Here is a 24685-nt window from a genome sequence, read left to right as displayed (position 1 = left end):
TTGGGTCGGTGGAAGGAATACTTCGAAGACCTCCTCAATCCCACCAGCACGTCTTCCCTTGAGGAGGCAGAGTCTGGGGACCCCGTGGTGGTCTCGCCCATCTCTGGGGCTGAGGTCGCTGAGGTAGTCAAAAAACTCCTCGGTGGCAGGGCCCCGGGGGTGGATGAGGTCCGCCCGGAGTTCCTCAAGGCTCTGGATGTTGTAGGGCTGTCTTGGTTGACACGTCTCTGCAACATCGCGTGGACATCGGGGGCAGTGCTTCTGGACTGGCAGACCGGGGTGGTGGTTCCCCTCTTCAGAAAGGGGGACCGGAGGATGTGCTCCAACTATAGGGGGATCACACTCCTCAGCCTCCCCGGGAAGGTCTTTTCAGGGGTCCTGGAGAGGAGGGTCCGCAAGATTGTCGAACCTCGGATCCAGGAGGAGCAGTGTGGTTTTTGTCCTGGTCGTGGAACTGTGGACCAGCTCTATACCCTTACCGCGGCCCTGGAGGGTGCATGGGAGTTCGCCCAACCAGTCTACATGTGTTTTGTGGACCTGGAGAAGGCGTTCGACCGTGTCCCTCGGGAGGTCCTGTGGGGGGTGCTCCGGGAGTATGGGGTTCCGGACCCATTGATACGGGCTATCCGGTCCCTTTACTCTCGGTGCCAGAGCTTGGTCCGCATTGCTGGCAGTAAGTCGGACCTGTTTCCCGTGGGAGTTGGACTCCGCCAGGGCTGCCCTTTGTCACCGGTTCTGTTCATAACCTTTATGGATAGAATTTCTAGGCGCAGCCAGGGCGTTGAGGGGCTGTGGTTCGGTGGCCTCAGGATTGGGTCGCTGCTTTTTGCGGACGATCTAGTCCTGTTGGCTCCATCGGAGCGTGACCTTCAGCTCTCTCTGGAGCGGTTTGCAGCCGAGTGCGAAGCGGCTGGGATGAGAATCAGCACCTCCAAATCCGAGGCCATGGTTCTCAGCCGGAAAAGGGTGGAGTGCAGTCTCCGGGTCGGGGATGAGATCCTGCCTCAAGTGGAGGAGTTCAAGTATCTCGGGGTCTTGTTCACGAGTGAGGGAAGGATGGAACGGGAGATCGACCGGCGGATCGGTGTGGCTTCTGCAGTGATGCGGACTCTGCACCGGTCCGTCGCGGTGAAGAAGGAGCTGAGTCGAAAGGCGAAGCTCTCGATTTACCAGTCGATCTACGTTCCTACCCTCACCTATGGTCACGAGCTCTGGGTAGTGACCGAAAGAATGAGATCGCGAATACAAGCGGCCGAAATGAGCTTCCTTCGCAGGGTGGCTGGGCTCTCCCTTAGAGATAGGGTGAGAAGCTCGGCCATCCGCGAGGAGCTCAGAGTAGAACCGCTGCTCCTCAGCATAGAGAGGAACCAGTTAGGGTGGCTCGGGCATCTCGTGAGGATGCCTCCTGGACGTCTCCCTGGTGAGATGTTCCGGGCACGTCCCTCCAGGAAGACCCAGGACACGCTGGAGGGACTATGTCTCTCGGCTGGCCTGGGAACGCCTTGGGGTCCCCCTGGGAGAGCTAGCAGAAGTGGCCGGGGAGAGGGAAGTCTGGGCTTCCCTGCTGAAGCTGCTGCCCCCGCGACCCGACTACGAATAAGCGGAAGAAGACGGACGGACGGACACCAGTACATCAAACAACTACAATAACTACACAACAACAACAACTACATAACTTCAAAGTGACATGATGTTTAATGTAGCTGGTTGGACATTTCCAAACCAAATCCTCCCAGTGCTAAAGAATCCAACAGTTCTTTCTTTCTGTAGACTTTAAAGGTGATACTAAGAGCTTACAAAACCACAATCATAGATTATTTAAAAAAAAAATCTCCATCCTAGTGCAGATATCAGTCATGTCTGCTGTGATGAATTCTGGGACTGTTATTATTTCTACCTGCACCTGTGTGCCTGTACTCTGAGCTCTGATGACTGGGAATTTTGGCCTTTGTTTTGCATTGAAAACTTGTGTAGAACTTGTGTTAATTATCCTTAACATTTACATATATTACCATATGTATCACCTGTATCATTAAACAGTAAGAGCTGGGAGCTTCAATTGTAATTTTGCATATGGTCATTTAATATGCTGCTGCTTTTTTTACAGTGGCTAAACTGTTGATGGATTTGCATATAAAATAAAAGTTTATAATGTTTAGTGAATCATTTTGAGCAGTTGGTCGATGATTGACTGAAGGTGGATGCATTTCCTTGAGACAGAATGCTCATACCAAAACCACACATCTTAGCTACATGCATGTGTGGCAGTTTCACAAAGTGTCACCATATTCTCAGCACAGTGGATAATATGTGAACATTACAGACATTGGTTTATTTTCATAATTGCTACACTATTGATTTTGAGTTCTCTGCACATTTGATTTTTTGCCTATTCAAAGGGCCAAGAAGAGGAAGGAAGTCTTGAAGTTGAAGAGCTGACAAAAAACAATCTACTGCATATAAATAAGCCCACATACTTCGGACGTGCAAAATGTGCATGTATGTGGGAGGACTTGTGGCATGTCCTGCCACAGAGTCAGCGTATATATGTAGCTGTCGTTGACTTGAGTCCTCAACACAAGCTCAGGACTTGTCTGATCACAACCTCTGACTTTGACAATTTTTTTTCAACCTGAAATTTGGTGAGTTGAGTTTTCAAACCAGCTTTTGTGTGTCACATATGTTTTAATGTCTTGTTTTTTTTATTTATCTTTGTTACAAGTACACAATGTGATGCAGTTCACCGTTGTTGAATGTGATTCAGGTTTACAGTTTGCCTGACTGCAGTGATGAAGGGAAACGTGATGATCTTTGCTTCACTGTATTTACTCCTCTGCTGGATGATGCCGGTAGACTCCATGGCGGTGAGTGGAGGATGTGACATTACCAAAATTTTACAAATGTTATCGGTGAATGAATGTTTACACCATTACTTTGAGTTGTTCACAGATACTTTTGCTTTGCTTTACTTTCCATATGTGCAAGAAAAATACATATATGTTGTAGCGCTGCACAGTCCGAATCACATTGCTACACACCTTTTTCATTCAAACACACCTCCCTCCATGGGCCTCCTCCATCATCCACCCACAGTCAGCGCCTACTCCAATGGAAGAAAACCACCATAGGTGCAAGTCACCGGTGAGGGGAGGTAGGAAGAGGAGAGTCCAGAGGGTCGTGAAGGAACCGTGCATAGTGTTGTTAAGCATGTGTTTAAGTCCACGTTTCATATATGCGTCGTTGGAGTCCCTTCGTCCCGCTGAGTGGATTGTGTATTTCTTTGACTTTGACTTTTGACTGTTTCAAGCGTCAGGAGGTGCCGGTTCCGGTGGAGAAGAACGACCGACCGACCGACTGACAGACTGACACATTTACTTTAAACTTCGGTACAGTGAGTACCCGTTGTACATTTGTTTTTGTTGTTCTTTTCCTTTTGTCTTGGTACTGCACTGCGACGAGAGACGCTGGTTTATTTTGAGTTATTTCCTTATTTTTGTGTGGGTGTCCGCGGTAAAACCCGGAGTGGATTTTTTTGTTTTGTTTGGCGCATGCCTGAACTGAACTGTGGGTGTTGGAAAAACCTGGAACAGATAGTTCCCAACCAAGGACTGAACTGAACTCTTTTGTTTTTTTGGTTACTCAGGCAGGGGAAAAAAAATATATTCACATTCTGAAAATCATCTTGCACGTGTGTTGATTGCTTTATTATTGCTGTGCTAAGCTGCCTGGTTATTATTTTTGTGTGGGTTGACTGCATTATTTTTGTTCTGTTTTATTTATTTTTTTGTCAGACTTGACTCTGACTGGTACCCCAGCATACTTTGTAGTTGACCCGTTACAATGTGCTTAATTTAGAGACCAAGTGCATAAGCATGAATAAAATCTTGCTTAAGATACTAGGATACACTGATGTCTCAATTAATAATATTAACTTCTAGTATTGGTGAATCTGTTTCCTCTATAATTCAATTAAACAAGTTGGGAACAGAACCTGCATTTTCCATATAGCATTTGTTGCATGGGTACACCTATTGTTCTGTTAATATTCTATATTGTAATTAAGATATGCATACGTGATTGTTGCTGAAATGGCATTGTATTACTTCAAGCATTATAACTTCAGTGTTGCCATAATTCAGAGTTTTGAGCGTTTGGGCCTATTCAGTAAAATGTGTGACAGTTAGTGTCTGCATCACAACTCAAATGGGATAGTTTTTAAGTGCAGTTTTAATATTTAATGACCTCCTTCTTTCTCTCTCTGTTTCCCTTTTAGATCCGCTTCAACTTCACTTTCCGAGATTCAAGTCCGAGCATCCCATTGAGCATGGTTGAAGATGCTGTTGATGACATGTACTTTGGCTGCAATGAAGCAATGATGAACATAGTTCAAGAGAGATACTTTGAGGTAGAAAAGGCTGCACATTCCCAGGCTCTTGCCTGGATAAATGCAGAACAATGTGCTAATAGGAACATGAAAGAAAACAAGGATAAGACTTTAACCAAAGATCACATGCATGCAATCTGCGTTTATACATCTGATGATATATACAGTACGTTCAATGATGCAGTCAGAACACAGAGGAGAAAATATGGCTCCACATTCCAATTCCACTCTTTACATTTCCTGCTGACATCTGCCATCCAGATCTTAAATAGCGACAATTCCTACTGTCACACTACCTACAGACGAACCTGGGCTGAGTTTACTGGCAATGTCAACCAAATATTTAGATTTGGTTCCTTTTCTTCCAGCTCGTACAGGCCAGACTTGCAAATATTTGGCAACGTCACCTGCTTTAAAATTAAGACCTGTTTAGGTGCTTTTTTGAAAAACTATTCAAGTATTTGGAATGAAGAGGAAGTGCTCATCCCGCCCTATGAGATTTTTAAGATAACTGAGAAACTGTCTGGTCAAGGTGGTAAAATTGAAGGTCTTAAAGATTGTAAGGTCATCTATGTATTAGAGGGTGTAGGGATGAAGAGCAGTCTGAACTGCAAAATTCCCCATGAGTATCCAGCCCAGTTGTACTACAACTAGTGTAAAAAACATTTTGCCATCATTAAACCTTCTAACTCGCTTGTCGCAACTCAATTGATTAGATGATCTAACAGATAACATTTGCTAACTTACTGCTCACTTTATGCTTTGGGTTTGTTTGTTCATTATGGGCTTACATTTAAACATCCCTCTGGCAACGTAAATCATTAATTACTGTGCACAATTTGTATGAGTTATTTTGACATGTTATTGAAATTTGTTGGTGGAAAATTCCTGCTTTTGCTAAGTGAATACTAGTCATTAAACTGCTTAATGCAATGTGCTCTAATTTCCATGTGCAATGCTTTATTAAACTTCAAGTTCAAAACGTAAAATTATCAGCTGAGTCTTCAAGTTGCTTAGAGCCGTGTGTGTGTGTGTGTGTGTGTGTGTGTGTGTGTGTGTGTGTGTGTGTGTGTGTGTGTGTGTGTGTCTGTGTGTGTGTGTGTGTGTGTGTGTTTTGTATTTTCCACATAAATGATGCATATGTGGCGGCTTTAGATAAACTACAGCTTTCCTCCCATTCAAATGTATTCACCAGCTACTATAATTATGTATTCAACACTTTAATTAATTTAAAATTCTTAAACCTGTAATGTTAGATAATAAAATGAATGAACTAGGTTATCATTTGTATACAGTATGTGCTTTCAGGAACACCCACACCAACTTCTGAGTTGTTTTACTGTAGTAACTGCCCTCCCACTTGACAATGCTGTGTCACTGACAAATAAAATTTACAAAAGACTAACTCTGGTGGATGACAGTTTACGAGTTAATGCTCTTTGACTTCTATAACATCCTTTAATAGGCTGAAACCTGCAAAACAATGACAAGAAAGTCCTACACAGTTAGAGATGCTGCTGCTGATGCCCCATTAACTGTGATCAAACTGATAAAAAATAGTCTTCAAAAATAGTCTTTTCAAAAGTCTGTGACAAAATTATATGCAAAAAATAGTCTATATATCCATCCATGAATTTCATATTGTTGAAATGTTGAATGATGCAGTCCAGACCATCAGGAGCATGTGCATAGCTCTCTGATTAGAATTGGTTACATTTATTTGCATCCATCTCTTACACAACAAAAGGTCATACTTAACACTCACAATATCCTAAACTACAAAATTACATACATATGAGAGACCAGTTGTTCTGCTGCAGAGCAAATTAAACACAATAATGTGCATATACAGTACTGCATACTTGTCCATCTTTAAGTTCTCTAGCGCTGTATATTTTAATCTCTACTGACCACCACACCTGACGAACACCAAACCATCTTTATTCAAATCGACAGTGCATACAAGTTTTGCATACCACTGAATTAGTCATTGAGAATTATTTGATTACGGATCACTAGAGGAAAACAAATGTAAAGAAGCCCCAGCCTTCACAGCACATACTGTGTGATTACAGCTGGAGCATCTACTGCACATTTGGGAACAAACTTCATTGCAAGACAAGGTTAGTGCTTTCAAATCTTGACTTTATTTACCTTTCAATGAAATATCTGAAACACTAAATTGAATCATCAATCAGAGTAATCTCATACAGCATACATATATTGTCTTTTTTCAGAACAAAGTATTTAACATATAGTTCAAATACAGGAACACAGGGAATAAAACTAGTGTGCTGCCTAAATCCTGGCAATGTACTGCACAGCTTTTGGTGTGATGAAAGCAAAATACTCTACAGATATATGAATGCAGTAATAAACACTTACCACAATACACAGCAATGCACGTAGACCATACACCAATACACTTTAGTGATTTAGAATTCAATTAGCAAAAAAAAAGTACTGCTTTTAATCAGCACATAACATTTGTTTCAAAAGATCTTATATCTAGAATAATTTGATTTGATTTGAAGGGTTGACAGCTCTTTATAGAGAGAGATGATTGTCCAAATTTGGATCCCCAGTGTGGTATTTTACTGTTGCCATTTACCTGCTGCTAGTTACTCTGTTAAGCTCTCGTCTTCAGATATGGAAAGAGGCTCTGGGGCTAGACTTTTGATACATCTAAAAATGAATTTGACATAACAAAAATAAGTAAAGATGATAAGATGGAGAAAAGATAATAAGTTTAATGAACCTACTTATCGAAGAATTGTAGATTTTATTTATTTATATATTTTTCCTCCATGCTGCTTTTCTGTTTTCCTTCCAGGAAACATGCAAAACCTTACAAGAGAAGAAAACCACACAGATGACTGCACTCTTTGTGAGAATTCTCCTGTATTTCTTCCTGCACTTCTGCCTTATACGCTGATCTCCCTGCCTCCAAATTGCTGGGTGATGTGGCTGATCATATCATCTCCTGTCATCTGGACAGACAGGATGGAAGTGTTTGAGTTCCACTTGATCATCACAGAGCTACTTGTCGGATTCTTGGAACTACCTATGTTGTCCATGAGCTTTCATTCCAACTCTGCAATGCTACAAAATATAATGATTAAATTCATCAGCATATTATTCACACCCAGGATTCTATTCCAGAGCTCTATATGTGTTGAACGCTACCTTGCAGTCGTACACCCTGTGCTGTATCTCAGGTATAAACCCCTACGGTATAGGATGACCTTTTCTTGTGTTATCTGGCTGGAAACCATTGTTACTGCTATAGCCCAAATGTTATTATGCAACGGCGATCCAAGATCAGTGGCCATATACACAATAACATTTGCTAGTGTCTTTATTATTAATGCTTACTGCTGCATATCAGTCCTCAGAGCTCTGAAACAGCCCTCGCCAGGGGAAGGAGAGAGGGACGTATCTAATGAGGTCAAGAAAAGGGCTTTCAGTATAGTCCTGATCATTCTGGTGACTACTTTTTTCAGCTATGTGCCTGTGGTCATTATGTTCCTTTTGGTTGGTAGAATAGATCAGGACATAGTGTGTCTTGGGCATCCCTTGGCTTTCTGTTTGATGATTTGGCTTGGAGCTATCTATCCTCTCTTGTACCTCCGCAGGGCTGGGAAACACCTAACAAGAAATGATTTATGTGTTAATTGTTTTAAGAAGTAACTACGCTTGGAATTACTTCTCTTTACTCTGCTATACTGTACAGAATCATGTAACTCATGTAGTAATGTGAATTTTTCTCCTCCCTCCAGAGTCCAAGCTTGAGATTTATTTATGCATTTATTATAAAGTAATGTAAAGGTACTTAGTAGCTACACAATTTGCTATACTATTTGTTTGTAACCATTTTGTATCAGTTCAGCTAATATATGTGTATTGCAAGTAATTTTGAAGTACTGGTGCATCAATACTAATTTTTACAATGGAAGGACCTCTCTTTGTCACAATAAATAATGTTCTGTTACTTTATTTGTTTGGTGTGTTTTTTTCTTTGCCATAAATAAGAAGAAAGGCTCTATTTCAGGCTAAAACCATGGGTGTATCCATGTGCGGTAACTAGTAGACAAACACACCTCTCACAACATATGATTATTCAGTTAACAAAATCACTAATAATCATGAACAGATCTCTGCACTTGTACACTAACCTGGTGTTGTGATAGTACTACCAAATAGGTACATAATTTAAATGACTGATATGGCTCAGTACCATTAATTTTGTATTTAAGGCATTACCTCCTACTTTTACCATTCTTCAAACAAAAATATAAATCAAATCTTATAATCACATAATAATTTTTTTTTATTAAAGTTCTACAAAACAGTGCAGTTACATATAATTAGCATGCTTCAAAATACATCTTTTATGTTCACTTTTGTGTGTGTGTGTGTTATCATTTCAGAAAAAAAAAAAGTAATTATAAGGTTTGGACCAGGCAGACACACTGCAGTGAAATACATCAATATCACTCCAGAGTGGAGTAAATCAAGGAGCCAGAGAATGTGTTTAGGCCTTCAGCAATCCCACATATGTGTCTGCCTTCCATAAGCTCAACATAGACCTGGTCTCCTTGCTGCAGTGGCAGCAATACTGTCTGGAAGCTGCTGTCTTCTGAGTCCTCTCTGTTGTCTTCCCAAGTGGATGCCACCACCTCCCCATTGTTCATGAGTTGCACCTTGTAGTACATCCTCTCGCCTTCCTTACCCAACCTTGAGTACACCGTGAAGGAAAAGGAGTATAGTCCGGAACTGGGAGCTGTGAATATGCCTGAAACAAACAATATATATATATATTTTGAATTTCATTTGCACTACGCCATAGGCTTGGTCTCAACATTGGTTGTACTTATGGTGTTGAAATTACCACTTGTGAATACTTACCCAGGGCGGGGTTATATCCATTTCCATGGTTGAGGGTAATGACATCATAAGGAATGGGGCTGTTCCAGTTGAAAGGTCCAAAGCAGTTTGTTCTGCGGCTCATGGAGGCTGTGAATGCAACTCTTATCCTCCCTGAGACAAAGGAACAGGGATAAAGACATTCTCATTGTATTTTTGTCAGATTGCGTTTTTAACACAAGAAGGAATAATCTCACCTCGAGGTTCAAGCTATTTTGGAGCTTTTAATCACATCTTAGTTATTTTCTTTCTGAGCACTTTGATGACTTCTCTAGCTTGGCTGTAGACCTCTGATTTGCCACATTTCAAATCTCCAATTCAATTATGTACCCACGAACAGCTATCTAGAAGAACAGTTGATAAAATAAGACCTTAATACATGGGATAATAAAAGAGGGCAACATTTTCCAACATAGCTACATAGCCTGTCTCGCTAATTTTTTGGCTTAAAAATCAATTTGGTGAGATTTGCAAAATTTTAAGCCAACATGGAACTGTTATGGAATTTTCTATCCTAAGGTTACACGAGGTCATGTGTGGGCCTTGAGGTCCTCAGCAGTATCAATTGTTTGGCTTTGGTTGGGAATAGTAGGTGCCAGTCTACCAGCACGAGTTCGGCAGAATGTGAAATCGACTCAAGCACTTCAGATGTACTTTGAGAGTGTCTCTAATTCTCCTTGGCCAAGCGTCAATAAATATTACAGCATAAGACATCAGAGGCTCCTGAACACTTTCTTCCTTCCTGACCTCATCATTGACCTTTGACTTCAGCAATTTTTCCACAACAAACAAAACCCCAAAGTCCACAGGAAAATGGAAATTTGTACATTTGCTGTACAGATAACTGAGATTATTTTGTCAGCATTCAATTTTAGGTCCAGTTTGTAAGACTTAGGTGACTATATTTATAGAATATAGCAAACAAATCCTTTTTGTAAATAATAGACTCAAAAGAACACAAATAATTTTACCTATGACTTCAAGGATGCTCTCACTCAGCTGGGACACCTCCTTCGACAGGTCCATGACTCTCTTAAAGATTTGATCCTCCACTTCTTGGATCTCAGGGGCAGCACAGCAGCAGCCTCGTTGGCGTTTGAATGCGCATTCACAGTCCCACTTTCTGCACGGCAGTTCTCCCTCCCACGCTACTACAAATGTGGAAGCAAAAGAAAAGAGTGTATTTGACCTTGAAATCAGCTGCTTGTACTTGTTTATAAAACTGGTACACTCATACTTAAAGATGGCTATACAGTACATGCAGTATATATAGTATGTATGTGTAGTTTTATGCTATCACATTTCAGTAATATCTGTTTATCAAAATAATATTCAAAATAGATCTAACTGGAGGAGTTTGCTGTAATATTTATATCCAATATAGGTTGTGGTGGGGACAAAATAGGGAGTCAATACAATCACCCTTTCTATTTCTTTCTCTGTGGCCAGCTTACATTTGATCAAGTATCTTTGTGACCTATCTACAATGTGCAGTAAAGGTTTCCAGGTTTTCTCCAAGTTGTACTTGCACTGTACAATTGTTAAATAACAGTGTAGTTTACCTGCTGCCAGTCGTAGGCTGCTGATAGTGTTTTCAGCTCTCCCATTGTCCCACAGCAGGCCCAAGATGAACAGAGTGCATGCTATAACTCTCATCTCACAATAAAAGGAAATTTCTGCAGACAGAGTAGTAGAGTAGAGTAGAGTAGAGTAGAGTAGAGTAGAGTAGAGTAGAGTAGAGCAGAGTAGTAAACACTTCTGATTTTTTTTTTCACATACAAAGACAATGTAGCAACAACATGGAATTTGATGTCCTTTGTACTGAATGAACAACACTACATTTAGTTTCAAGAATTCAAGTCAATAAAGGGTTGTTAGCAGAAGTTGTCACTTTCAGTTTGTTTAATCTTTTGTTTGTTTCTTTAAATATTATTTGATTATCTGACAAAATTATTTTTACAGGTTCAAAAAAGAACATTCATTGATGATCTCATTGTAACATGAAATGCTCCAGTTAATGTACTGTGAAAAGGATTTTAATTCAGAAAATGCAAAATTTAAAATTAACTTTTTCCTCAATAAAATCCATATTAATACATCTTAATGTTACAAAAATAAACCTGCAGGTTTATTATCTCATTTTAGTAAAAAATAAGTACATACATACTCACTGTTGAGAGAACAGAGAATCTCTTCTTCAATCTGTACTGACAAAAGTGTTAAAACAGCAATAATAGTCATAAACAGTTAAAGTTAAAAATAGTAAAGACCTTGGGTCTTGCAGTATATACACAATGACAGGTTGTAAGAGATGTCTTCATGTCATTTTTATGACCAAGTGGGTGGAGAGATCTTATTCACATGAACTTCCCCTCCCATAAACACTTTCAACCCTGTGCTCTTCAGACAGGGTGTGACCAGTGTATATCAAAATCTCCTATAGATTGTATCTTACAAAAGCCTGTATGTGGTAGCTATTAGGTCACAGGTGTCAGGTTAGCTGATAGGATTGCCCAGTTTGTTGTTTATTTTAAGCCTGCTGCATTATTCCTGTGCACCTGTCCCTCTATTGGAAACTGATGACACTCGGTCAAAGCCCTAGTTTAGTTTAGGTAGGTGTTAGGTAGGTGTTCCCAATAGTCTTGTCAATCATAGTTGGATCATGAGGAAGAAGGAAAGTATAAAGTAGAACACTGACACTAGTATTATTAATATTTTATTGTTAAATGTTAAATAGTGGTCAAAAACCTTGGACTACATGCCCTCTAAATCTGAGTTGGTAAAGGTTTAAGAAGATCACTGGAGAGTTTCTGACTTTAAATACTGTGAGTCACTTATTAATGTAATTTTTTACTTTACTTGTTTTCATGGCAGCTACTCCTGGTCATGTTTATTAGGCCCACTTAAGAGCAACTGAGTGTTAACTCTCACCAGTGCAGGGCCTGTGCTTAAATGTTACTGCAGTCATTGTGTTTATTCCCATAATATCTTTAATATCTTTGTTATCAGGCTGCTCCAATAAGTCTCTTAGGACTTTGCAGTTAATTCAGAATGCTGCTGCATGTGTTCCGACAGGAACCGAGATCAGAGATCACATCTCTCCCATTTTGGCTTTCCTGCATTGGCTACCTATTAAATCTAGAATAGAATTTAAAATTCTTCTCCTTACATACAAAGCTCCTCATGATCAGGCACCATCATATCTAAAAGAGCTCATAATACTTTAATACCCCTCTAGAACACTGCGCTCTCAGGATGCTGGGTTCCTTGTGGTTCCTATAGTTTCCAAAAGTAGATTGGGAGCCAGAGCTTTCAGCTATCAGGCTCCTCTTCTGTGGAACAAACTACCTTTCTGGGTTCGGGAGGCAGACACGGTCAACACCTTTAAGAATAGACTTAAGACTTTCCTTTTTGATAATGCCTATAGTTAGGGCTGGCTCTGGTCATCCCTTAGTTATGCTGCCATAGGATTAGACTGCCGGGGGACTCTGCAGTCATTATAATTGTACAATATGTTTGTGTTGATTTGTCCTGTACACGTGACATCCATTGCACGTCTGTCCATCCTGGGAGAGGGATCCCTCCTCTGTGGCTCTTCCTGAGGTTTCTTCCACATTTTTTCCCAGTTAAAAGGGTTTTTTTGGGCAAGTTTTTCCTCACTCGAACCGAGGGCGTGTAATGTAGTTAAGGACAGAGGGTGTCACTCCCTGTACAGATTGTAAAGCCCTCTGAGGCAAATGTACGTTGTGACTTTGGGCTATACAAATAAAATTGATTTGAATTAAATTGAATATACTATTCTGTCTCCTGTCTTATAGTGGGACGTTTTGTCTCCACAGTGTAGTTCATAAAGACCACAAGTTTTATGAGTTCCGTTAGTTAGGCTAATAAGGTCAGCTGACTACCTGAATGTTCTGAATGACCAGGACTTTCCATCAATGGAGTTTTTCTTCCCAGATGGCACAGGTATATTCCAAGATGATAATGCCAGGATTCATCAGGTCACATTGTGAATGAGTGGTTCAGGGAGCATCCTTTTCACACATGGATTGGCCACCACAGAGTCCAGACCTCAGCCCCATTGAGAATCTGGGATGTGCTGGAGAAGACTTGGTGCGACTCTCACATCATCAATACAAAATCTTGGCTGAAAATGAATGCAACTCTGGATGGAAATAAATGTTGTGACATTGCAGAAGCTTATTGGAACGATGCCACTGTGAATCCGTGCCGTACACAAAGCTAAAGGCGCTCCAACGAAATATTAGAGCATGCATTTGGGCTGGCAGTGTATTTTCCTCTTATGTCCTTTCCTAAACACTGATTGTATGTTGTATCCTGTGCTAAAGGAGATATGAAAGGAAGCACTGACGCACCTTTCCTTAACATTCAGGGAATCTGAACAGCTATATATCATGGCTGTCCCATAAATACTTCCAGGTCATTTCATTCAGTTTGGAACCTTCCTAAGCAAAATATGCTATTCAACCGCACCCACTGTTTTGTTTTTGACTAGGGTGTGCATCCCCAAGTGTATGAGAGAAGCCACAATCAGCAATTTTCTTTCTTTTATTAGGTCTTGAAAAGTCTTTATAAGCGATGAAGACACTCTGTAGGTCATAGTGGCTACAATAAATGAGCTATTGTATATCTTATTACCTACTTACCTATATTTATATGAATGTTGGACTTCAGAAGGCCATCTCCAAAAAAATGTCAGTGTTGTGTTTATAGCTTGTTTCAGGTGACCCAAAAAGCAGTTTGAATGTCTTTAAAAAGTGTCACGTATCTTTACTTCTGACAATCCCCCCGCCACCTCCCAAAAAAAAAAAAAAAAAAAAATTAAGTTAGTATTTGGTCTCAGTGATTATGGTGCTGACAATACAGGTTCTGTATTATTATCCACCACAAAAACTAGGAGATACTTATCTGGTCAGGGCTACTATACAATAAGAATTGTTATAATGGTTCCATAAATGCCATCAGTGTCGCATTACAAGGAGGGTCCAGGTAAGAGGATGAGTGTATACTGAGTGTTTATTGTTCTTCAAAGACTCTTTATGATATGAAATTGTGTCCTAGATTTATCTGGAAATCAGCTGCACTTGGGTTTCCCTTAACATTCATTACTTTAAAGAGTTTTTTGTTTTGTTTTTATCTGAGAAATTGTTTCCTTTAATTGTTTTCTGAATCCATCTCCTGTAAAAGCTAATAACAAGGTCTAAAAGTCCTTGTTTGATGAATTTCAAGAAATTATATAACAAAGTAACACTGGAGTTACTGAGCATAAGACAAAAATAATAAAGGAACAAATAGAGGGAAAAAAATGTATACACATACTCACATGTACTATACATACATTCATACACACATGTGTGTGTGTGTGCATTCACATGTACAGTATATACACATTCATTCATACACACATTCCACTAAAAGTCATTTTTGACAAGATTATAATGTATACTGCCCAAATGTTCATATATGAACAAAAGCCTCTTGCATTGTTATGGTACACTGCAGCATCCCACCTATATGAGTGAATCATAAAACAAATTAAGTATAACATGATAATATATCCATGTTGTGCATTTTCATGTATCTACAGTATTTAGATTTTTACATTCACTTTGGTCTGAGGTTTGATTGTGTGAGACGTACAAGAAACTGAAAATGTCAACATTCAGTTCTGTCTTAAAATACATTTTTCAGCCTTTAATTCTGCGAGAAATGAGACATTCTTAATCGATTCAACTTGGAACAAAATAACAGTATGAAGGAATACATTATACAGTATGTGAATCAAAGATAACAGATTTATATGGCCAGTAAGTAAGAAATAGGGAACAGACAAAGGGAGAGTATTCTGTACTGTTGTTTCATCAATATCATTTTTTTCACTCTACATATTATATTTCATATAATATAATATACAATTAATTCAATGATATGAATAAATTCTATGGCAAGAATAATAATAGGTACGATTGCTCATGTAGCTAAAGGCACTGAAATATAACGTGATAAGCTTAGCAAGTGAAGGAGTGACTTTCCTAAAGCCAACTAAATTTTCATTAATTGCATGAAGGTCACTGAGAATAGCAGCACATTACAGTATATCAGAGTATTCACACTAGTGGCTATATCAATAGTAAGGCACAGTGTTAAGCTATGCTACAAAGCAGAGTTAGTTTCTTTAAAACATACTTGGCTAAAGGTACAATTTAAGGTTATGGTCAATGTAAAATCACTGACAATACACAGAATGCTATGAGTTGTTCATGCTAAGACCCATTCAGCATTTCTCTCTATACTGCAGCATTTCCATATCTATACGTATTTCCATTATCTTTGGATTATTTTCAGGATATTATCTCTTCCCCATTGTCATTTATGAAAACCTTGAAACTCCAATTATATGTTTTTTCATTCATTCTTCATCTGAGTGTGGTGAATGCGGGGCCCACAGGATACACAGTATACAGTATCATTGTTTTGTCTTCAAAATAGAGTAGCCAATATATTAATTACCCAACAAGTTATTGGTGAAACAATGTTTTCATAATCTCTTAGGAGAATTATGCTTCTTTGACTTTGTCATCATAACTGCCGCTGCCCTTGTAAGCTGCCACATAGCCACTGTTGTCTGGGATGTCCTCACGTCCGGCCTTTCCTTTCCCTTTGCCCGAATCGTCGAACCGCTCCTTGTGTGCTCCAGTGTATTTGGTCGTGTCTGTCAGTCTGTCAACAGCTGCTGCCTTTGCCACTTTCTAAAAACAATAGAAGATAAACTTTAAAGTAAAACAATGAATAATATCTTCACTCATTTGCTCATTAACGTAAGAACAGATATGCAAACACACACACACACAAACACACATCCCTTCTGGTTACTTAATAATTACTAAATTATTCAGCACTTCTATGAATTATCTCAATAAAATAACTGATTTATACTGTAAAAGAATGTCCATTCGACCCAATGCCTTGGATTTTACTGTTTTTTTGGCACCATCCAGTGGCAGGATCAGGAATGACAATGAAATACTCACGGTGACTCCAGCGTTGGCAGGCTCCTTACCAACAATGAGACCATAGAGCTGCTGAAGCGCCTCCTCCTTGCTTTTTCCTTTAAAACGTTTGGGAGCCAACTCTGTCAGGGCCTGGGTGAACTGCTCAAATGTGATAACACGAGCTGACTTTGCCCTGAGGAAACACACAGACTGAAATATGTCAACAACTATTACTTGAATTGTATTGACATGTTGTATCTCTGCCAAATTAGATGAATTTCCATTAAATGTTGAACATACAGTATACCCATGGTGTCTAGTGGATGAAAGGATTTTGGTAATCCCTTGACTGTTCATCTAGCATCATGGGGTCAATGTAATATAATTTGATCAATGCTTTGCTTGAGCTTTTCTTTGTTACACTGTGACAGGGTTTCTACATTATGAATTTATGTTAATCTTACTTGACTTTGCTGAAAACTATGTCAACATCTGTTGTGGTAACGTTCTTTCCATCGATGATGTGGCAGTCCTTGCAGATCTTAGCAAAGTTCTTGCCATTCATCTCCTTCCCTGTGGCTTTAGTGTCTCCATGGACAGCAAATTTCTGGAAGGAGGTCTGAACCTCTGCTTGAGACACTGAACCCGCGGCCATACTGTCAGAAACACAGTATATGTGCATTTCCAGTCAGTGTGCAGTTAAACATTCAGGTAGTACATGATGGTTCTTTCTTTCTTTCTTTCTTTCTTTCTTTCTTTCTTTCTTTCTATCCCTGTGAAGACATTTTGTGAAATTAGAAAACTCACTCAAATTCATAATGACTCTATTAGCTGATTGACGATCAGTCTGCCAAGAAACAGCTGCCATCATCAGTCTTAATGGACATTTTCCCTCTCTCTCTCTCTTTCCCTCTTTCACACACACACACTTTTATATCCATCATTATGTTGGTGCTACTCGAGCCGCTGTTGCTGCAATTTAATTCAATCAGCTCAATTTCTAAATGGCTGCTCTGCTCTGCTGCTCACTCTGCATCTACCGTAAATGAACAAACATGCTCATTCTCTCTCTCTCTAACTCTCTCTCTCTCTCTCTCTCTCTCTCTCTCACACACACACACACACACACACACACACACATAGACACAAACACATGCACATATACACGGGCGCACACACACATATGCACACAGATACACACACTTGTTCACAATAATTGTTGTCTGCTAAAAGGTAAGAATGTACATTCATTTACGTTTGGTAACAAACAGTGACAAAAAACATGATTTAGATTTACAATAATACATTTCATTTAAAGAAAGAGAATTAATTGATTGACTCAAATAGTTGTTGTTTTTTTACTTTTCATGCATGCTTAAAATAGCACATTAAAATCTTAAAAGCAAATACCACACAAAAGCATGTATGTAAATAACTGTAGATCTATTTCTGCACGGTTGCATTAGGTTTTGTGAATAATTTTGCATCCGTTTAAGAAAATCTAATATTACAATATACAGCACTATCTGAAATAAATTACAGTTGGAATTACTGCATAATGAAATAAGACAAGATCTAGTCATGGCAACTACTGAATTTCCTGAGACATGTTATGTGCTGCTGTTCCTATTTCCCCTTCACTGGGTTAGAGGCTACGGTATGCAACCGTGATGCTGAAAAAGAGAGAGTAAAGTGTACCTGCTGCCGTAAATAGAAGGATGCTGCGTAAATAGTCAGGAAATCCTGATTTGCGTACAACTGCTCAACCTTTTCGTTCTCCTCCTCCTCTTTCTCTTCCTTCTCCTCTGCCTCGCCTCCTTCCTGCCACTCCCAGGCTTTCTCACAATGACGACAGAGATGGAGAGAAACAGAGAAGCAGGAGGAGAGAGGGAAGGGAGAGGGAGGAGGGAGAGAGTACCGACCAGCACAGTCAATGACATCATGGGCACTCAGCCTCTCTTGTGTCTGTTCAGTCTCATTAGCTCCTAGCTTCTGAGTACAGACTCGCTTCTGTGAAAACATTTATCAAGCTCTGTTCATTTCATTGCATTTCAATTCATCATTGCATTATTCTTTTGGGCAGGTGTTATATAAATAAACATTATTGCTCTCACCATTCTCCTTATAATTTACTGTCCTCACTCTTCTCTCCCCTTTAAAACAGTAGACTTATCTCTCTGTCTGTCATACCCACTTTCCATTGCTCTGCCATCCATTCCCTCTTACTGTCATTGTCACAAGAGTCCTCTTGTCTGGACAAAGATGAGTGCGGCCCTTCAAAGGACAAAGAACAGTAAAGCTGTAAAGCCAGCACATTACAGGAAAGATTATCCCATCTTACAGCTTTAAATCAGTCACACTAAATATCAGACTAGGTACACAGAGCAGGCCTTTTTTTTAAATCATAATCATGTATGTGCCACACTTGCACTATAATACAAACAATACTTTGAAATTCAGTACATGGACAAACAATCATATATATATATACTAACTTGCATTGGTGGAAAGTAAGTAAAATTGTGCAATTCTGAAAAAGAAATGTTCACCACATTGAAAAAACAAAACTGAAAGTGTTAAATCTACAGGCCTCTAGTGGCTGATAAACTACTTTTCATTGTATGAATGAAATCACTGTCCAATGACAGTACCATATATATTGTGTAATGGTGTTTTTTCTGAGAGGATTGGGACAACTGTTTTTCAATGAGTTTTAAAATCAGATCATTTTAATTAAAATAGAGGAAATTACTATTACTTGAATAATAGTCAATCACAACAAAAGGCAAAAATAGTACCACATTCATTAATACAGAGCATCCGCTATGGGATATATGATTTCAAGGGCATATTCAACCGTAGCCTGACTCAACCTTTTTTTTGGTTTCTCTGGCACATGAAACCAATTTATTTCCAAAGACGTTTTAATTAAGTCCCATTTAAATATTCCCTGCCCACATGCAGTAAGTTATAGGCATAAGTTATATGTGTATAGATATGCATACAGCATAATGTGAAATTTGAAGGTAATGAAAAATAGGTATTTTAATATAGACTTGTTACTCATAGATTTACCAAATTAGTTATAAATACAGTAAAAGCATAGAGAAATATAACTGAGATGTTGTTGAGTGGTGTTAGTCTGTGTAATAGATAATCTATTCAGTAAAAACAAATCCTTTCCCTTCAGTTTACTTTTGCAATCTATTTCTATTACGATTAAGCTAAAATATAAAAGATTCATGTGTCATTATTTCAGCATTGTCCTCTGGTATTGCAGTGTTTTTACCTTGCATTGTTTTTCAGGTTTACAATGTGATCCTGTTGGTACCCACGTACTAATGCTGACGGTCTGTGTTTTGTTTACAGGACAAACAGAGCAAGTTGTTTTGACATCATGCACCATCATGAAACTCACTGCTCAGTCAAATGGAAAGTTAAGGTCAGGGTGTGAAGGACTACTTTTGAATACTTGGAAATACTAACCAGTAGTGCAAAGTCTACTCCTCACCCATATCAAATGCTGTTTTTTAGGAAAAACACTAGTAGAAAGTGAAACTCCTCCCTTGTGTGTTATGTTCTATGATGGGATGTGTTGATTCTTCAAATGACATGCTTTTATTTATGTTCTGGGTAGCCTGCATTAGTTTTTTATTTTGCTGACAACTTGACCTTACTGTGTGAGTTATACCTGAAATTCCCGCTTTTAAAGCAGAATTTGTCATGGTTGCAGACCTCAGGACTTTCACTCAGATGCTGTGGGAAGGCATTTGTCTGCTTACAGTAGAAACAAAGCCTTCCCTTTAAATATTACCTGAGAACAGCATTGTCTCTGGTTTTAAAAGGAGTTATAAGATCACAGGAGCCTGTGGCTGAACTCTCTCTGGACCTCATACTGACGGACAACACTCATCTCGGCAAAAACAATTCTGATTTATCTAACATTTTTTTCATCCACCATCATCATGGCTGAATCTGGTTTCCCTTTACCACCAGAGAATTACTGTCCCCTATGTGCAGACTCACTGAGAGACCCGGTCACCATCCCTTGTGGTGATACCTACTGCCTGGAGTGCATCAAGATCTACTGGGACCAGTTTGACCACATGGGTGTGTACACCTGTCCACAGTGCCGCGCAACCTTCACACCACGGCCAGTGCTGAGACGCAATCTACCCGATGTGAACCATGAGCCACGGCGGCAGCTTCCAGAGCTCACTCCTTTCCCGTACATGCACCGGGAATCCTTCTGTGACTTCTGTGTCGGCCGTCGCAACAGAGCTGTCAAATCGTGCCTCATGTGCTTGGCCTATTACTGTGAAACACACGTCAAGCCACATTACGAGTCGTCCACCTTCAAGAGACACAAGCTGGTGGATGAGACGGGCCACCTGGACAGGAAGATCTGCCCCCAGCATGAGAAAGGCCTGGAGCTGTTCTGTCGCTCTGACCAGATGTGCATCTGTGTGCTATGTACAGTCAGAGAGCACCGCAGCCACAACATTACCTCAGCAGAAGAAGAACGCATTGAAAAACAAGTCAGTCAGTATTTTAGTTGTGAAGTCAATATCACCTTTTTTTCAAATTAATTTTCATGATCACTGGAGAGAAAAACACTACCACCAAAGCTACATCAAAAAAGTAAGCATCTGCATCTGCATCTTGTTCTCTGAAATTCCTTTTATCATGCTTTTCCAACAGAAAGTCTTGGTGGTCACTCAGTCTGAAGTCCAGTACATCATTCAGGAGAGGATGAAGGAGCTGCAGGAGCTCAAACATAATGTGGATGTTCTAAAAGTAAGATCAGACATTGCCTAATCAAACATAAATAACTGTGTCTGTACATCTTTAGATGCAATTTGACATGTTAAAGCCACTATCTATGTATGTATTTTATTGGCCATCATCTGATGATATCAAATTGCCTTCCGACAAACTGATCATGCCTTTTTAGAGTTGTGCCCAGCGAGCACAGGCAGAAAGCGATAAGACATTCCACGAAATGCTGCAAGCGGTGGAACGCTGGAAGGCTGAAATCAATCAGATGATAATGGCCAACATGCAGGCAGCGATGTCACAGGCTGACGGCTATGTAGACCGTCTGGAGCAGGAGATACTGGAATTGCAACGCAGAGATGCAGAGCTACGACAGATTCTGGAAACAGAGGACAACATTCACTTCCTGCAGGTGCTGAAAAAAATCATATAGAGCTGCAGGAAATGTTAGCTTTTGTGTCTTAAGACTTGTCATGTAATATAGCATTTATAATACTTTTAATGAGGAAATCACAGCAGTATAAATTGTAAATATTATTTATATTCTTTTGCAAGCAAGGCTACCTTTCTGTTTGTGTTCCTGACTTGTTTACTGGATCATAGAGCTCCTGTTTGTTGTTGAATAGAATTTTCCAACCCTGTGTGTTCCTCCTGAGGCCATGGTGCCCAAAGTGCTCATCAACCCTCAGTTCTCCTTTGGAGAGATGAGTAAGACCGCCACAGAGATGAAAGAAAATCTGGACGACATCTGTAAGAAGGAACTGAGCAAAATCTCTAAGACAGGTTTGTGCCCAGTATGCAATACTAATAAAATACCTCTATATTGTAAAATAAATAAACAAATAAATAAAAAGAACAAGCTTACCTCATGCTGTATGATCTTCACAGTTAGTGAAACCCCTGTGTACATACTTTTGCCAAGGAATGGAGACAAACGACTTAAAGGTAAATGTCTGTCCACTGAAATATGTACAATTTTACTTTTGAGCACACATTAACATACAGTAGATATTAGTAGATATAGAATTTATCTGCAGGAAGTGTGTGGAGAAAATGTTTTTTGACGTATGTCATTATGTATTTTATTAAAATGCCACAGATTAAGTAATTTTTTAAACATCATTGTTTATTTAAAAATGAATTAAAATGTATTGCTAAATAATGTCCATATTTTTATATCAAAACAGTTCCTTCGAGAGTTGATTTTCAGGAGCCAAAAACCAGGACTGACTTCTTAAGATGTGAGTAAAGTGTGTAAAAGTAAATGTGCCTATTACTGTTCCAAAACAAACTGACCGCATCAACACATTTGTTTTTCCTTCAGAGCAATATGCATGTAGGTTTCTTAATACAGTATTCACAGACACAGTGAATGAAAGCGGGTGGATGGGTGAATGAGTGATGCTCCATATCTATATATAAATAATTATTGTGTATCACTGTCTTTGCTCAGACTCCTGCAAGATGTCCTTTGATCCAAACACAGTCTATAAAGAGCTGGTCCTGTCAGACGGGAACCAGAGGGTCACAAGGAAGAAAACAATCCAGTTTTATCCAGATCATCCAGAACGTTTTGATGGCTTCTCCCAGGCACTGTGCAAGGAGCCTCTGACTGGTTTTAGGTTTTACTGGGAGGCAGAGTGGAGCGGAGAATTTTCTATTGGGGTGGCCTACAAGAGCATCAGTCGCAAGGGGAAGAATTCACACAGCCTGCTTGGTTACAACGACAAGTCTTGGAGTCTTCTCTGCTCAGACTCAGGTTACTCTGCCTGGCACAACAAAGTAGACAAAGACCTTCCTGATGCTCCCAGGGCCACACGTATTGGTGTGTACCTGGATTACGCAGGCAACACTGTGGCCTTTTACTCAGTATCAGAGACTATGGATGTTATCCACAGGTTCAAAGCTCAGTTCAGTGAGCCTTTGTATGCTGGTTTTGGTGTGGGCTCCTCTGTCACCCTCTGCCAACTGAAGCCGAATTCCAGGCCTTACTAATATTTAAAAAACAGGATAGTTGTGGGAAGGCCTCTGTGAATATTGATTGTACAGTACAGTGTAAAGTTATTATCTACAAAATGAATTTAAAATCCCTCGCTCTTGTTGTAATCACATTCTGTATGCTCCTGCAATATATGATGATGTCTCACTGAATGTAATTTCAGTTACATATATGTGTTTTCATGTCATGAAATTTCCTGTTTGGAGAAATAAACTATATATTGATTTAATAGGGACACTGCAAGTAACAATACAGTCTTCTAATGTCAGTAACCTAAGGCCTAAAATCATGTGATGTTCTCTGACCATTAACATGATGTGGTTGAAACAATCTGTGGATGGATGGCAAAAATGTAAAAAAGTATATTTGTGTGCAGAACATTCGCAAATAAGGTTGAAGCAAAGACATATATATGTATATATTAAATATGTGCAATATGAAATGCAAGCGAGGTGCAACCAAACCTGTATGGCAAAGACAAAAATATTTACAGAGGCAACTGTAGAAAAACATGGGTTTTGAGATTAAAGGCCCTTTTCTTCATGCAATTACCCCTGTGTTGGTCTCTGCCCCTCCCCTGGTCCAGAGCAAAAACTGATACAAAATGTCATCATTAATATTAGTAAATTGAAAGCCATGCCAACAATGGACACCACAATTACTAAGCAAGAAACCCAGCAACAGGCCACCTTGTACCTCCAAAGTTTACACTTGACAGGAACAAGAAACATTGTCATACCAACTAACAAACTGACAGCTGAACCTAAGCTCAAGTTAAAAAAAAACATGTTTTAACACTTCATCATATCAGAAAATGCCAAAACCTTAACCTAACCATACGGTAGTCACACATAAATAAGGGGTCAGAGTATGTGTTATCATTAATGATTAACCCTACAAAGACACACACAACACATGACTTTAACAAACAAACACTTTGTTTTTTCTACAGTCCAGACCAGATCATACCGTTCTTTTATGTATTTATCTGCTCTAGGCTATAAAATAATGAGTTGATAGTGGTGACACCACTGCGGCTTGGTTTGCCCTGTGGTTTTAGTTCAGCCTGCTGTTGGTTTGCTGCATGCCTGTAGGGCTGCACACCAATTATGGGAGCTTAACCAACAGTATGGGACACACCTGGGCCCAGTGTGCTCCATGACCAAAGGCAGGGCAGCAGCCAGTGCTTGGTGAATCTTCTCACCTTACATAGCTTTGTGGTATGGCTTTTGTTTGCGTTTGTTTGCTTTTACAGCACAACATTCATGCCGCACATCTTTACTCATCCACTCCCTACACTTCTGACTTTACAGATTCCTCCCATCTATTTGCGTGTGTCTGTTTGTTTTTATTGCAGTCTAAGTGCCGGGCTGTAGCAGTAGGAAATACATACATGATATGGCCAGATTTCTAGTTTATGAATGTTTTAGTTTTTTTTAATAATAATAATTAATTAACAGAATTATTCAGTTCAATTCAATTTTATTTATATAGCACCACTTAAACAAAAACAAAAGTAACAAAAGTTATCACATGGCACTTTCCAAATAGAGCAGGTCTAGATTGTATTCTTTATAATATAATACA

At 39.5% G+C, this 24685-nt stretch overlaps 4 protein-coding genes across 6 annotated transcripts; 2 read left to right on the top strand and 2 right to left on the bottom strand.

The window, feature by feature from the left end:
* Window positions 1-2515: 2515 nt before the first annotated feature.
* LOC104927120 (erythroblast NAD(P)(+)--arginine ADP-ribosyltransferase) lies at window positions 2516-5418 on the top strand. Of its 2 annotated transcripts, XM_027282597.1 has the most exons (3): window positions 2516-2642; window positions 2765-2864; window positions 4274-5418. In XM_027282597.1, exons 2-3 carry the CDS (start codon window positions 2790-2792, stop codon window positions 5036-5038), a joined length of 840 nt encoding a protein of 279 aa, XP_027138398.1. In that variant the 5' UTR covers window positions 2516-2642; window positions 2765-2789; the 3' UTR covers window positions 5039-5418. The 2 variants fall into 2 exon arrangements, with proteins under 2 accessions (XP_027138398.1, XP_027138399.1); XM_027282598.1 differs by lacking the exon at window positions 2516-2642 and having other exon boundaries at window positions 2672-2864.
* A 3382-nt stretch (window positions 5419-8800) lies between these two features.
* On the bottom strand, window positions 8801-11574 carry LOC113746721 (cerebellin-2-like). 2 transcript variants are annotated; one of them, XM_027283766.1, is made up of 5 exons: window positions 11482-11574; window positions 10873-10986; window positions 10282-10461; window positions 9293-9424; window positions 8801-9179 (listed from the first exon to the last, which is right to left on the bottom strand). In XM_027283766.1, the coding sequence occupies exons 1-5, from the start codon at window positions 11549-11551 to the stop codon at window positions 8878-8880; spliced, it is 798 nt and encodes a 265-aa protein (XP_027139567.1). In that variant the 5' UTR covers window positions 11552-11574; the 3' UTR covers window positions 8801-8877. The 2 variants fall into 2 exon arrangements, with proteins under 2 accessions (XP_027139567.1, XP_027139568.1); XM_027283767.1 differs by having other exon boundaries at window positions 11474-11536.
* A 3328-nt stretch (window positions 11575-14902) lies between these two features.
* Window positions 14903-18187, bottom strand: tppp2 (tubulin polymerization-promoting protein family member 2). Its single transcript, XM_010741133.3, has 4 exons — window positions 18022-18187; window positions 16788-16979; window positions 16363-16516; window positions 14903-16080 (listed from the first exon to the last, which is right to left on the bottom strand). The coding sequence occupies exons 2-4, from the start codon at window positions 16976-16978 to the stop codon at window positions 15889-15891; spliced, it is 537 nt and encodes a 178-aa protein (XP_010739435.2). The 5' UTR covers window position 16979; window positions 18022-18187; the 3' UTR covers window positions 14903-15888.
* Window positions 18188-20150: 1963 nt separating this feature from the next.
* On the top strand, window positions 20151-23622 carry ftr84 (finTRIM family, member 84). Its single transcript, XM_010741134.3, has 7 exons — window positions 20151-20861; window positions 21025-21120; window positions 21278-21511; window positions 21726-21882; window positions 21988-22044; window positions 22287-22340; window positions 22553-23622. The coding sequence occupies exons 1-7, from the start codon at window positions 20289-20291 to the stop codon at window positions 23092-23094; spliced, it is 1713 nt and encodes a 570-aa protein (XP_010739436.1). The 5' UTR covers window positions 20151-20288; the 3' UTR covers window positions 23095-23622.
* Window positions 23623-24685: the final 1063 nt, after the last annotated feature.

The sequence above is a fragment of the Larimichthys crocea genome, chromosome X, assembly GCF_000972845.2.
Source record: "Larimichthys crocea isolate SSNF chromosome X, L_crocea_2.0, whole genome shotgun sequence".
NCBI lineage: Eukaryota > Metazoa > Chordata > Actinopteri > Sciaenidae > Larimichthys > Larimichthys crocea.
Note: the sequence above shows the minus strand (reverse complement) of the source record. Positions and strands in the feature narration are given on the sequence as shown.